This window comes from Plecotus auritus (genome assembly GCF_963455305.1).
Source record: "Plecotus auritus genome assembly, chromosome: 1".
Taxonomy (NCBI): Eukaryota; Metazoa; Chordata; class Mammalia; order Chiroptera; family Vespertilionidae; genus Plecotus; species Plecotus auritus.
This window is the reverse complement of record NC_137770.1, coordinates 147,722,372-147,737,952: the sequence shown is the minus strand read 5'-3', so window position 1 is coordinate 147,737,952 and position 15,581 is coordinate 147,722,372. Positions and strand designations below refer to the sequence as shown.

The window sequence follows — 15,581 nt, the reverse complement described above, 5'->3', positions numbered from 1 at the left end:
GTGGCTGAAACAGGTATCACAGAACCAACTGGAAAAAACAAAACAAAACAAAAAAAAAAAAAACACCTTAATCGGACACTAAAACTTTTCCATTCTACAAGGTGAAATCCTTTGACTTTGATCTGCCCTGCCCCTTAAAAGGCAGGTGACTGCCGGGGACTCTATGAACATTGGTAAATATTAATATGAAAAAGTCAGGTTCATGAACCCCTTTTATTTGATTTTCCTGAAAACCTGCCAGATGAAACTTCTCACTTTTATCCACCTTCATTGTTACCTTCAGAGCAGCTCTCTCCATGGCAACTGGAAACTTCACGGGGCTGGAATAATCCCTTCCAGCTCCCAGCACACAGTCAAGGAATTTTAAAAACAGAGGACTTTGTAACCACAAAATGCTCTCTGAGACTTAAAAGGCCACAGTGCTCCAGATAAATAGCCATTTGTCTTTCTTCTGAAGGTAAGCACTGGGTTTAGAAATGTTTGTATCATCCTCTGTCATTTTTTAAATTGCTAACCGAAGAATCTTAACTCTTCCACCCTTTAAAAAAAAAAAAACTATAAAAGTAATCCCAATATTTTTGTTCCTACCCCACAGTCATTATTAGCTCATCTCTGGGCCAAAATCTGACATGAGATACTGTTAACATTTGGCATTTCTTAAGCAGTTGTTTGAAGAGATTAAATTTTGTTCCAGAAGCTGATTGGCTCTGAAGTTGTCCTCTTATCCCTTTAATGACCACTGAGTATGTGAATTTATCATGGCTCATGAGGTCTTGAAATTTTTTTTTATTTTTTTGTAAGATCATTTGTACTTTAAATAAACTAAAATCTAAAGACTGACTGGTGTTTTCTGAATGTTACTATTTTTCTTCCAGCACCCTTCTTTACATAAAACCTTCTAACTTTACATGACATTGGCAATTTTTTAAAATTTATTTTCTCTTTCGTTTTATTTACATGTTTCAGTGATCGGGACCACAAACCACTGGGAGTTTTCCTTAACAAGGAGATAAATGAGGGTGTTTCCTGTCCCAGGTCCTATGACTTATACCAGGATGAACAGAGAAACGTATTCTTCTTAATTTTTGATTCTAGGTTTAGTTTAGAAAGGCAATGCAGCAACACTTGGTTTTCCTACAGTTTGAAAGTCTACAGCCAGGATAGTTTCCTGCTGTTTTGGGTTAGCAATGACCTACAGACCAGACCCCCTGTTGTTCAGAAACAGCTTGTCATTGCAAAGCAGCTTAGCCACCCAATTAATGAACCCTTTCAAACACGTTGCAGGCATAATAATTAAAGCCTTATTTTCCCCCTTCGCCACAGAAATTCCTCCGGTACAAGTTCACAGTGTGGACACCCCCAACCCGTCTTCTACTCCATCAGAGACAGACTGCAGGCCAAGGAGGAGTGGAAATGTGCTTCTGGACAAGGCTCCCAGGGTCCTGCCTGCCATTGCTCCTTCTCCTTGGCCTTGTGCCCTCCACCGAGACAGAGAAACGCTCGGCTCAGGACAGCAGTGGCGCTTGGAGTCCTGGCCAGCTGACAGAAGTCCTCCGCGTCCTCTCTGCTGGCGACCACCCGCCCCTGAACCACTCAAGAAGCCTCATCATAACATTGTTGGAGAAAACTGGCTGCCCACGGAGGACAAATGCAATGCGAGGAGGCTGCAACCTGGTTAGTGCCATAGAATGGGGTCAGGTACCAGGGCATTCCCAAAAGAGAGCGGGATTCCCCAGCCATCAACTTCGGTAAATCACAATCGACGCGAAGCTTCCAGTAACCAAGAGGGCAGTGCACTGTGGCCTAAGCTCCCCTGTTTGGGAGACAAAAGTCATTCGGTGTCCTGCGTATAGCAGCTGGAGGCAGGGAACATTTTCTTTTTTTATTAAAATGGCAATGTTTATGAAAGTGTTGCTGCACCCCCTCTGCAGGTTGGGAGGTATTCACGTGTGAGTGGGAATTTAGTGCTGTCTTCTTTCTGGTTTACTAATCTCTTTGGGGAGTTTGCTGGGAACTTGTACGTGATTGGTTGGATAAAAGCTATTTGTTTTCTGAGGCTTGAAAATAGCAATGGGATATTTGTCTAATGTTGAAATTTGAAGTACTTTTTCCTGGATATCAACTGGCATTTTCTAATTTTTTGCGTGGTGGGTAGTGATAATCATCTTTTGGGAAATAGGGGATCTGAGCTGGGGGATGGGAGTGCCATGGGCAAAGCTACAACCAGGCCCAGGCTCTTGAGGTCCAATCCCAGCTCTTCCTAGTCTACCAGGTGGCTCAGACCCTGGCCGCACATCGGTGTCACCGGGCGGATTTCACAAAATGCTCATGTTGGGGATTCCTCTTCTAGAGATTGAGGTTGATTTTGCCTAGCACGGAATTTTAAAAAATGTCTGCAGGCCACTTGCATGTACAATCAGCATTAATATGGGCTCAACATGTCCGCATTAGGGTGGATGGGTGGCATGGTGGGGAGATTGAGAGCAGCACAAGCGGTAAGAACCCATGTCCTAAATTGACTCCAAAGAAAAACACGAGTCACCATTCCTTTCCTGCCTGATGAGATTTTTCAGAATGAACCCACAAACAATTACATAAATGAAGATGCCAAACAATCAATAAGACAAGCAAATAACTGCCCCCCCCCAAATAAATTTTGGCCAACTTTCTCAATCCCCCTTGGTTCTCAATCCCCCTTGGGCAATATCTCTGGCTAGTGTTTTGTTTTTCATGACAGAAGGCTCTTGCTCATAGAGAGAATTTTTCTCTGCTCTGTGCAAACAATAAATAATTCAATAATTAGTACTATCCCCAGGGGTTCGCAGAGAAAACATGTGTTCTAATCGGCAACTCATCTGCGATGACATTAATTTATATATATAGCAACATAAGACTTCCCACTGGAAAGAAGTAGGAGTCATATCTTATTAATGTCCTCTGAGAATTTGCTTCAGGGAAATGTTCTTTAATGACATGATGCGCCTTATTAAGGCTGCTGGAATACTCGTTTAGCCAGGGGCAATGTAAACATGCAGAGTTGTTCTCCACTCCTTTGGGGAGGAGGAGTTGTTTGGTACTTTTCGGTTCCTGTGACATTACTGAGAGTTTGGCTAGATTAGCTTCCATTTGAATTAGTTCCATTCCTAGGAAGTCAAACACCATCTGTAATAGTTTTGCCCTCTTACCATTTCTCTTTGGAAGAGACTGAGGTTAAAAAAAAAAAAAAAAAAAAAAGACAAATTTCAGATTAACCTGCTCAAAGGCTCCAGTTCATCTGAACCACCCATAAGCGAGGAGCCATGACATCTCCCATGTCATTCTCAACAAGTGAGGAGAGACAGATTTCACTAACACCCACATTCAGGGGCAAATCATAGGACTTCAGTCGTCATTGAATCTTTTTTTATCTTTTTAGGGACTTTGTCCACAGAGGCAGCATACATATTAGAAATTCTGTGGTAAAAAAAGAGGGCAAAAGGGTGAGTTCATATCCCCAAATATCTGAAAAAAGAGGAAAGTGGAGAGGAAAAAAGTGTTCCTAATTTTATTTCAGACCTGGATATAAACTGAATATTTAAAAAAAAAAATTGAAGCATTTGCGGGCACTGTGCATTTAAGAATGAATTTATCCAAGCTGCAGCCTTTGAAATGGATAGTCTTGCCTGGTTGTGGCTTTTCTTTTTTTTTAATCAGAAGGGTTAGAATGGAGTTTTGATTAATTTAATGAGGGATTAAGTAACTCCAAAAGAATAAATTCCACTCAGTAATGATGAAAACCACCACCCTATGTGGGTTCCAGGTGTGGTGAAGGAAAAGGAACCTGGTAGTGTGTGGAGTCAGCCAGCAATGCTCTGGCACCTTCTAGATGGTAGGACCTGCAGAACCTCAACATCCTCATCTGTAAGACAGAGGACCGAGGTGGCGATTCCTTCCTCAGGCTGCTTTCTGTGAGGACCATGTGGCTGTGTGTGAATGAGCTGGGACCCAGGAGCTGAGGCTCTCCCTGTCCCCTTCCATGTCCTGTTCCTCCAGGAAATGTCCACTCCATCTTTTCCAGGGACACTGGAGCAGTGTTTGGGAAGTACCTGCAGTGCTGCTGAGAAATTCCTCACTGGCACCCTCCTGCGGTTCCCCAGCCCCCTCAGCTGTCCCAGGGACTTGGGGTTTCTAAAGGAAATCTCCAGGCGATTCCCAGACCATTTCAAGGGAAGAGAATGGCAGCTTTAAGGATCTGAATTGAATTCACACCCCTCCCTCCACTTGTCTAACTGTCATGGGAAAAGAGCGAACGAAAAGCATCAAGCTTTATCTTGTTTATCTAACAAGTTTATCTTAACTCTTCTCTGGTAAGACTTTTCTTTTTTGGAAGTCAGAAATGCCACTAAATCTTAGAACAGACCCACACAAAGCTAGTGCCTGCCATCAGCTAACATCCTTCCTGATCTTTGTTTGGGAGAATAAAGAGAAGTACAACTTCCCTCTTGTATTTTACAGTCAATTGTTAGCATTCTCCTACCCCCTTAAAAAACACCACCTTATAAAAATCTGAGAATTTAGATTTAGTCATATGGGTTTAGTCATAATCCCAAATCAAATCTAAACATCTTTTGGTCTAAAGCCCTTCAAGTTGGTCCTGCAGGTTTGACAACTGCTTGGCTCACGTAGAAGAAGAAAGATTTTGTGTAGCTTCTTGTCACTGAGGCTCTCGCCTGGCAGACATAAACCATAAATGATGCTGCATTGGGGGAGGCAATCTGACTGGGCCATGAAAAACCTCTAACCATTTTGATTAATCTTTCCCCAAAGTTTATGAAAATTTTAAAACAATTTCCCGGAATCTGTGTTTCTCCCCCTCTTATACCTTATGCCTCCACCTGACAAGATTAAAAGAAAAATCAGTGGATTACTTCTGAAGGAGCCCATTCTTCTTTAACAAAAAGTTACTTCACTAGAATCATGCCTCTGGGGTGTCAGTGATTGCACAATTTTACTAAATATCCTCTCCCAATCTCAACTGAACCACTGCAAAACTTCATAGCTAAAACCAGTGTGATGCACTGCAAATTCTGGTTCCCCCCAAACTCCCCTCCCCACAGTGCTTCTGTCCCTTCCATGCTCAGGAGGAAATCCACATTTTCTTACACAAGCTCCTCTGATGCTCCCTTCAGACTCCTTTCCTCAAGCCACTACCTGCTCCATGAAGGGAACTTGTTTAAGATTCAAACATCATTAAAGAGCACAAAGTGTTCAGCCCATAATAATTTGATTGACAGTCCAACTTCCTTTCATCAGGCCTCAAAAAATTAAAGCAAGGGGTAGGCAACATCTATTTATTCAAAGTGACCAAAATCTCTAGGCAGACAGAATGAGCTGCTTCCATAACTATTTAAAACTTTTCAAAGTCATAAACCAATGTACTTTCCAAGTTGTATGCTTTTTAGAAACCATTTCTGGAGTGAACATCTGCAGGGTTACTGACCTTTTACCCTATTCTCTGCTGCCCCGTGCCACACCCGTTCTATTCCAAACCTAGAAAGAGACAAAGCAAGAACATTGAGGAGGAGCCACAAATGGACAGGAGTCTTCAGGCACCTCAGATAAGGTGAAGGGGGGACACATACACTGCTGTGTACTGTCAACCAAGCCCTGGCCACATGTGCATGATATGATGGCTTCATGGAGGTCATATTCCTTGTGTTCTTGATGCTCTTCTTCCTACCTAGCTGGCCCCATAAAACAACCTGAACTTGAAAATCTACAAACATGACCTCATTCTACCCTCTGATTGTAAAATACTCTCTTGATAGATATTAGAGCCCTACAATCCCCTAGCCTCTTCATTGACCAAATGTCTTCCTACCAAATAGGAGGGAGAGAAAATTATTGGGTGAGGGGCTGCATAGCAATTATGTAGGTAGGTCCACAGCATATACTCTCCATGGCACAAAACCATGGAATAAGAGAGTAAAATCTATCATTGGCATAGCAGGAATTAAGAGTGGGCAAGTGCTATTAGCTGTGTGGCTTTAGGTATGTTACTTACCCTCTCTTATACGTTGTTTTTACGTATACCTCCCTCAGAGGGAAAACATAATTTATACCTGATTCTGTGTAGTATCCTTGCATACTATATATAAATGAACCCATTAATTCATTATGCATTAAATAATTGAGGAATTGGGATTCTAAATTCATTATACTATGCAGAAATATTTGGTGGATTTTTACATAGGCTGTCTAGATTTTGTTTTGTTTTGTTTTTATTTTTTTCATTTAAAACAATGCATAAGGTCCCCATCCAAAAAAAAAAATCATTATTTGACACCTTTTTCAAAACCAATTAGATTTATGCACTGAGGAATGCCAAAATACATAAGTGCTTAGCACTGTCTTGGACACAAGGCTTTCAATAACTGGTAGCTAATACACCAATAGCTTGGTTTCAGGAGGTTATTTGGTACAAAGAATGGCTTTATTATACCTATTTCAGCTGATTCAACTCCCTAGGTCTTGGTGTGATCCCTGTCAATAGCAACCAATTCATAGATTTTTCTCGTGGACTACTTAGGGAACAGGAAGGCTACTGTGGTTTCAGTGGTGAGGCTTAATATTCATCTTAAGAGTTGGTCTTATTGGGAAGCCTGTCCCTGTGTTTACTGAGTTCTCATTCCTTGCAGCTGAGTTGGGGAGAGATTGGAGTCTGTGGCTTGTGAAGATGTAATTAATGCTTTTCTTTAGAGATGGATGGTGTGTTTCTTTGTGACTCAGACGCTTTGGTCAGTGGTACAGACTTCCAGTTATAAGTCCTAGGGATGTAATGGGGTGATCATTTTGTAATATATATAAATATTGAAACATTATGTTATATACCTGAAACGAATAGGCTGTTATATGTCAATTACTAGAGGCCCAGGGCACGAAATTCGTGCATTGGGGGGGTGGGGCTGTCCCTCAGCCCGCCTGCACCCTCTCCAATCTGGGACATCCCTCTCACAATCCAGGACTTCTGGCTCCTAACCACTTGCCTGCCTGCCTGCCTGATTGCCCCTAACCACTTCTGCCTGTCAGCCTGATCACCCCCTAACCGCTCCCCTGCTGGCCTGATTAACACCTAACTGCTCCCCTGCTGACCCGATCACCTCCAACTGCCCTCCCCTGCTGGCCTGGTCACCCCCAACTGCCCTCCCCTGCTGGCCATCTTGTGATGACGTGGGGGCAGCCATCTTGTGACAACATGGGGGTGGCCATCTTGTGGTGGCCATCTTGGGACATGAGGGTGTGAGGGTCAATTTGTATATTACCTCTTTATTATATAGGATACCTCAATTTAAAAAAAAGATATCCCTCGATACCTTTAGGCTGAGGCTGGTGCCTTGCAATGTGCTGCTTCTGGGTCCCTGGAGGATTCTCAGGAGCTCCCTACCAGTCTCTCAGGAAAGGCAGCTCCTGTATTGCTGGGAAAGCTTCCCCTCAACAACCTCTGTATCTATCTTTTTCCTCAATGTTCCACCACCTTCTTTTGCCAGATTAGATAAACCAGGGGTCTGTGTATAGGCTGTGAAATGAATCAAGCATCATGGAAAAAATTTTTAGCAATTCTCTTACGTAGGATAAAAGACAGATGGCATTCATGCATTCCATTTTCACACCTCGTCAGTGCCAGGCATTGTGCTAGGTGCTGAGGCTGAATTGTGCACAAAGCAGACAAAATCCAGACTTAATGGATCAGTTGTCATCAAGGGGAAAGAGGGAAAAAACAAGTAGACAATGTAATTTTAGAATCCTAGTGCTATGAAGAAAATAAAAAAGTGGTGTGTGCCATATCTGCCATTAGTTGGCTCTTGGGCACTTGCTATGTGGCTCACCTGAATTGTGACATGCTGGTCAGTTTAGAATACATGCCAGATTTCAAAGACTTACCATGACAAAAAGAATGCCAAATAGCCCTAGCTGGTTTGGTTCAGTGGATAGAGCATTGGCCTGTCCACTCAAGGGTTCCAGTTTGGATTCTGGTCAAGGTCACATGACTCAGTTGTGGGCTCTATCCGCAGTAGGGGGCATGCAGGAGGCAGCCAATCAATGATTCTCTCTTATCATTGATATTTCTATCTCTTTCTCCCTCTCCCTTCCTCTCTGAAATATATATATATACATATATATATATTTCCTACCTAATAAAAGAATAATATGCAAATTAACCATCACTTCGCTACACCCACAAGCCACGCCCACCAGCCAATCAAGAGTGAGTATGCAAATTAACCCCAACCAAGATGGCTGTGGCCACGGAGTGAGCAGGAGGCTTGGGTTTCCCCAGCAATGGAGGAAGCCAAGCTTTCCACACATCCTGGCGGGCCCAGGCCTCCACTCAAGCTACAAAGTTTCAATTACAGAAGATAAATAACTCCCAGATACCAGGGCCTCGGCTTGGGTCACTAGGGGGCATGACCAGCCTGCAAACCACCACAGGCCCCTCACCCAGGCTGTCCCACACCCCAAGAAAACCCCTACCCTGATCCCGGACACCCTTCAGGGAAAACCAGCTGGCCCCCACCATGCACTAGGCCTCTATCCTATCTAATAAAAGAGTAATATGCAAATTGACTGTCACTCTAACACACAAGATGGCTGCCCCCATGTGGTCAAAGATCCTGCCCCCATGTGGACACAAGATGGCTGCCACAAGATGGCCAGCAAGGGAGGGTAGTAGGGAGGGACCAAGCCTGCAAAGGAGGGAAGTTGGGGGCAACCAGGCTTGCTGGGAAGGGCAGTTGCAGGGGACCCAGGCCTGCAAGGGAGAGCAGTTGGGGGGGACCAGGCTTTCAGGGGAGGGCAGTTAGGGGCAAACAGGCTGGCAGGGGAGCAGGTAGGCATCAATCAGGCTGGCAAGGGAGTGGCTAGGGGTGATCAGGCTGGCAGGTAGAAGCAGTTAAGGGCAATCAGGAAGGCAGGCAGGCGAGCAGTTGGGAACCAGCAGTCCTGGATTGTGAGAGGGATGTCCGACTGCTCGTTTAGGCCCAATCCTACTGGGATCGGGCCTAAACGGGCAGTCAGACATCCCTTGAGGGGTCCCAGATTGGAGAGGGTGCAGGCTGGGCTGAGGGACACCCCCACCCCCGTGCACGAATTTCGTGCACCATGCCTCTAGTATATATACATATGCCAAATAGCTCATTTATCATTTTTAAAAATTTTAAATTGCATGTTTGTTGAAATTATTGTATCTTGCACAAAGAAATTTCAGGAATAAATAAATGATGAAAAATCAATAAAATATATTATTAGAATTAATTTCACCATTCCTTTTTACTTTTTAAAATGTGGCTACTAGAAAATTTAAATGATATGTGTGGCTCACATTTGTGGCTTGCATTCTATTTCTACTGAGCAGCACTGTGTGGGAGAACATGGGATGGAGGAGGGAGCTTTCAACTTTAGACAGTGTGTGCTAGAGACATCTAGGAGGGAGTGGCACTTTAAGCTGAGATGAGTGAGGTGAGAAGAATAAGAAGACCTGAAAGATGGTGGGAAAGAGCTGGGTGATGGACAGAAAAAATCACAGGAGCAGAAGTTTGCTGAGAGAGGTGGAGAGAAGCTAATGTAATGTCAGGGAGGCAGGAGCCAGACCAAGGAGACAGTAATAAGGAGCTTCGATTTCATTCTAAATGCAATGGGCCATTGTTTTCAACGCCAACGAGTCAGCTGGTTTTATTCAAGGTAACAAATGGACAACTTGTGGCACTGTAGTAGGAGATAGAGGGGCCACTCTTAGGGAATAAGAACATTCTGGGAGGATGTCATCCTATCTAATAAAAGAGTAATATGCAAATTGACCATCACTCCAATACACAAGATGGTTGCCCCCATGTGGTCAAAGATGGTTGCACCCCTGTAGACACAAGATGGCCACCACAAGATGTCCGGCAGGGGAGGGCAGTTGGGAGGGACAAGGCCTGCAAGGGAGGGTAGTTGGAGGCGATCAGGCCTGTAGGGGGAGGACAGTTGGGGGGGACCCAGGCCTGCAGGGGAGGACAGTTGGGGGGGACCCAGGCCTGCAGGGGAGGACAGTTGGGGGGGACCCAGGCCTGCAGGGGAGGGTAGTTGGGGGGACCAGGTTTGCAGGGGAGGGCAGTTGGGAGTGATCAGGCCTGTAGGAGAGGACAGTTGGAGAGGGACCCAGGCCTGCAGGGGAGGGTCGTTTGGGGGACCAGGCATGCAGGGGAGGGCTGTTGGGAGCAAGCAGGCTGGCAGGGGGGGGGGGGCAGTTGGAGCTGAGCAGGCCAGCAGAGGGGCAGTTGGAGGCAAGCAGGCTGGCAGAGGAAGCCAGTTGGAACAAGAAGGCCAGCAGTGGGGGCAGTTAGGGGTGAGCAGGCCAGCAGGCAGAGTGGTTAGGGGCAATCAAGCAGGCATGCAGGTGAGCGGTTAGGAGTCAGCGGTCCCGGATTGTGAGAAGGATGTTCAAATGCCAGTCGGACATCCCCCGAGGGGTCCCAGATTGGAGAGGGTGCAGGCCAGGCTGAGGGACACCCCCCCATGCATGAATTTTGTGCACCGGGTCACTAGTTGTTACATAAAAATCCAACCATGGCTTATTTGAATCTGATATTGGGCCTATCCACTTTCCCCTCCTATTGGTGGAGTTATAAGCAGTAGAAACTGTGGTAATTAATGTTTAAGGACTGCTGGCTGAGTTTTGTTTCTGTTTTTTCTTTGTTTTATGCTTCCTTCCCACACACCCTTCTCCAGTGCTTTGAACCAGATGCCCTGCTGCTAATTGCTGGGGGAAATTTCGAAGACCAGCTCAGAGAAGAAGTGGTCCAGAGGGTTTCTCTTCTCCTCCTCTATTACATTATTCACCAGGAGGAGATCTGTTCTTCAAAGCTCAGCATGAGTAACAAGGAGTATAAGTTTTACCTGCACAGCCTCCTCAGCCTGAGGCAGGATGAAGACTCCTATTTCCTGTCTCAGAATGAGACAGAAGATATCTTGGCTATCACAAGGCAGCACTTTGACACTTCTGGAAGCCAGGTAAGGAAGGCACAATTGCTCACTGACTCTGCTACTAAGATACAGTTTCAGAGCCTGATTTTTCATCACTTATTTATTCCTAAGACATCCAAGGATTTCTAAGAGAAATAAGCATTTGTGGTTTTTAGATATGGTTGTTAAGTGACATAATTTAAAAATCTAAGTCTAAAATGGGAAATGTAGTGACTAATTATGTTAAGATGAGTTTGAGCCAGAAGTTGGGTAGGTGGGTGGGTGGGCAGGCAGGTGACAGGGCAGCTCTCTTCTCCAGGGCCCCCACACTGAGCAGGACAATAAGTGTAGCCACTTTCAATAAGTCTCCCAGGATTGACCCACAGTGGTCAGGGCACTGTGTCTATTTACCTTGCCTTCCAGCCAGGGAAGGAGAAGGCAGACCAGTTGGAGAGACATGAATTTAGTAGTTATTTCACCAAAGAAGACGCTTGTATAAAGCATGATTCATGACAGTCAGCACAGACAGCATGTCTTTTGTGGCTGTTGATTCATGCTGCACATGTTCAGGGGTCCTTTCAACAACGTTTCTTCTCCCACAGTTCCTGCTGTTAGGAAACAGTCCCTGGTCTCTTGTTGCCTTCATTACTATCCTTGCAGAAGCTGGCCTTCCCATTACCAGTTTGCTTTCCTCTTTGCGGTGTGACGTTTCAGCAGATAAAGTTCTCTGATCCTAAGAAAGTTTTTCAAAAGCATATTTTCTGAAAGAACTACCTGAAAAGCTACCACCACATTTTGAAGAGTGTGAGGAAACATGTTTTTTTCTCTTGAAATATTCATTGACATGTGTCTTAGTCCATGTGAGCTGCTATAACAAAAATGTCATAAACTGGGTGGCTTATATTCAACAGGAACTATGAGAAATCACAGTGTTGGATAGTGGGAAGTCCAAGATCAAGGAGCTGGACAGATTCAGTGTCTGGTGAGGACTTCCCCCTGGTTCAAGATGCCATCTTCACATTGTATCCTCATATAATGGAAGGGGCAGGAAGCTCTCTGGGGTACTTTTTATAAGGGCACTAATCCCATTCAGGAGGACTTCACCCTCATGACCCAATCACCTCCTAGAGGCCCCCACCTCCTAATACCATCACATTGGGGATTAGGATTTCAACATATGAATTTTGGGGGATCACAAACATTCAGACTATGACATGTATAAGTGAATTTAGTTTTTGACCTCAATTCTGTCTCTCAGGAGCCCAAAGTTATCAGTGCAATCATGTTGCTGCTTAATGGCCAGCAAATATGTCTCCAATTTGCTATAAATATGTTTTAAAAAATAGGGTTTCTTCATACAATTCAGTTTTGGGTTTTTTGTTTGTTCTATTTAAATGAGGTATTCCTACATATAATTTCTTCACTGCAACATCTATATAACACAAGGTCCGTTCAGATTAGGCACTAGAATTTTAGTCATCCTGTTATTGCCTTTTGATGCAGATTAAATGGAAACCCAGAATTTAAAAAGTAGGTGATATGTGTATATTTAATACAGATTTCTGTTTTTTTTTCCCAACACATACTACATATACCTGGGCTCCCAAGTGTTAGTGAGATTAGACATTCCTAGAACAGAATAAAATAATCCAATATTATATGTATACCTACTTTATCCAGTCAAAAAGAATTGAGCTCCTATTGAGCCGTAACCCTTTTCGAGGCCTTAGAACAATTACCAGCTGGAGGAAACCACTGTCTCCAGTTCCCGGGAAAAGTACTTTAGCCCATTCACTGGGGCTAGGAAGTCAGTCAATCCAGACTTTAACAGGAGGCCTGTTAACACTTCACTGCAGAAAGCTGGTGTCTCCAACTAGACCATGCTGGCAGACCAGGCCCACCACTACTAGCATTTACGGGTCTTGATCTGCACAGAACTCAACCTCCATAGGTCAAGCCACTGAGAGCTGCTCCAGGTGTTTTTTAACCAGCTCACCAAGAGAAACAACTTAACAATTTAGTACTCTAATCCAGTCAACCTCCCCAGTCGCCCAGAGAATAATCGTCCCTCCATTTCTTCATTCTCTTTTGTCCAACTACTCTGCTTTATCTTCCTGAATGAATCTTTTAATGCTCCCACCTCTCTTTGCTCTTTCCATGTTTTGCCACTTCCATGGTAGATGAACGGGGATCTAACCAGTTCTCCACTAGCGCTGCCTGCGGGGGAAAGGCATCATGACCACATCCTAAGGACTTTGGGGATGGAAACAGTGGTTGAGTTCTTTCTTCTCAATGTCACATCGAGACTGTTACTCTTTACAGCCTCCACGGAAAAAGCACACCTCTATGAGGTTTATACTACCTGTTATTTCAGCTTGTTTTTTTTTATCCATGGGACTTCTGGCTGCTTCTTCAAATTTATCAAAAGTTGGGTTGCTGATTCAGTCTTTCAGTCTGCTCTCCACCACAGATGTGAATATGCTCTTGCCAAGCTCAGCAATTACAAACTTAAAAAAAAAAAATCCAATGGGCACTTTTCACTCCTTGTCCTGTGTCGCAAGAATGCAACATAGACACAACAATCCTCTCTTGATGAACTGACTTTCTCCTTTTCCTTATAGCCGAGCTTCACGAGGGAACTATCTTTCTTCTCCCTCATTCTTTTATTTTAAAAATATGTTTTTATTGATTTAGAGAGAGACGAAGAGAGAGGGAGAGAAACATTGATGTTAGAGAGAAACATAGATCAGTTGCCTCCTGTATGCACCCCACACCAAACCGGAAACCTAGGTATGTACCCTGACCGGGAATCAAACCAGCAACCTTTTGGTGCAGGGGATGACACTCAACCAACTAAGCCACACCGGTCAGAGCTTCTTTCTTATTCTTTATTCCCATACATTTTGTTTCTCAACAATCTACATTCTGCTTTTTGCTCTCTCCCTTTTGTCCAGTCCTGCCTCCATGTAACTTTCTTTATTTTATTTTTTATTGTTGACAATAGTACAGATGTCCCCCATTTTTGACAGGTACATGCAAAAAAAAAAAAAGAAAAGAAAGAAAGAAAGTAGACCACCAACTTACATCATGCACAAGAATAAACTCAAAATGGAGAAAAGATTTAAATGTAAGTCACGAAACCATAAAAATCCTAGAAGAAAACAGTATCTAATAAAGAGGGGATATGCAAATTGACCATCACTCCATCACAAAAGATGGCGGTGCCCATAGCCACAAGATGGTGGTGCCCATTTCTCTCAGCCCTGCCGGAGTCCCCCAGTCCCAGTGGGTGGCCACTGAGAGCAGGCAGTGTGAGAGGCCTGGCAGAATGCTTGCTTCATCGCTGCGGTGATGAGGCAAGCGCTCCACCCCGGCCGCGGAGGGCCTCTGGGCAGTGGGCATGGAGCAGCCGGAGCAGAATGCTTGCTTTGTTGCCCCAGTGACGAGGCATGCATTCTGGCCCAGCCGCGGAGGGTCTCTAGGCAGGCGGGGCCCAGAGTTGCCGGACAGAATGCTTGCTTCATCATCGCTGCCACAGAGGCTCTGACATCAGGGAGGAGGAAGTCCCACCCCCACAGAATCAGCCAGAATCAGCCGTTGGTCAGACAGCTCTCAGCAGCCTAACAGCCAGGACTCTCATTCACCTGCATCTCAGACCATGACATCAGGGAGGTGGGACTATGTCTAAAGAGCAACTATTGATACAACATAGCTCTGCAGCTGAAAGAAGCTGGCTTTATTGACAGAAAATGTCTGCAGACCATCATGCCTCTGAAACTGAAACAAGGTGGCGGCGACGACAGAATATGTCTAAAGAACAGTCATCAACAAGTACTACCAATACTGGTAGGAACTGCCTTCTCATCGAAAATGGAGTACATGAGGATGCAATTCTCGAACATAGTTGTGGTGGAATGACTGTTAGATGTCAATTTTGCCTATCACTAAATTTCTCCTATGAAAAACCATCCGATGGGAAATTTACTCGATGTTGTAGCAAAGGTAAAGTCTGTCCAAATGACATACATTTTCCAGAATACCCAGCATATTTAAAAAGATTAATGACAAACTAAGATTCTGACAGTAAAAATTTCATGGAAAATATTCATTCCATAAATAGTTCTTTTGCTTTTGCTTCCATGGGTGCAAATATTGCATCGCCATCAGGATATGGGCCATACTGTTTTAGAATACACGGACAAGTTTATCACCGTACTAGAACTTTACATCCTTCGGATGATGTTTCTCAGAAGCAGGGGAGGGCAGTTGAGGGGGACTGGGCCTGCAGGGGAGGGCAGTTGGGGGCGATCGGGCCAGCAGGGGAGCAGTTAGACATCGATCAGGTTGGCAGGGGAGTGGTTAGGGAGTGATCAGGCTGTCAGGCAGAAGTGGTTAGGGGCATTCAGGCAGGCAGGCAAGCAGTTGGGAGCCAGCAGTCCTGGATTGTGAGAGGGATTTCCCACTGCCCGTTTAGGCCCTGTGGGATTGGGCCTAAATGGGCAGTCAGACATCCCTTGCAGGGTCCCAGATTGGAGAGGGGGCAGGCTGGGCTGAGGGACAACCCCCCCCCACAGTGCACGAATTTCGTGCATCGGGCCTCT

General features: G+C 44.7%; 1 protein-coding gene across 3 annotated transcripts in view; it reads left to right on the top strand.

The window, feature by feature from the left end:
* The first annotated feature begins 351 nt into the window (after positions 1-351).
* Positions 352-15,581, top strand: part of SLC39A12 (solute carrier family 39 member 12) — a 73,687-nt gene continuing 58,457 nt past the window's right edge. The window contains exons 1-3 of one of the 3 annotated variants that reach the window (XM_080642719.1): positions 352-457; positions 1,324-1,674; positions 10,747-11,028. In XM_080642719.1, the coding sequence (XP_080498845.1) occupies positions 1,414-1,674; positions 10,747-11,028 (543 nt within the window). In that variant the 5' untranslated portion in view covers positions 352-457; positions 1,324-1,413. The remainder of the gene's footprint in view (positions 458-1,323; positions 1,675-10,746; positions 11,029-15,581) is intronic. The other 2 variants (XM_080642721.1, XM_080642720.1) reach the window with 2 other exon arrangements.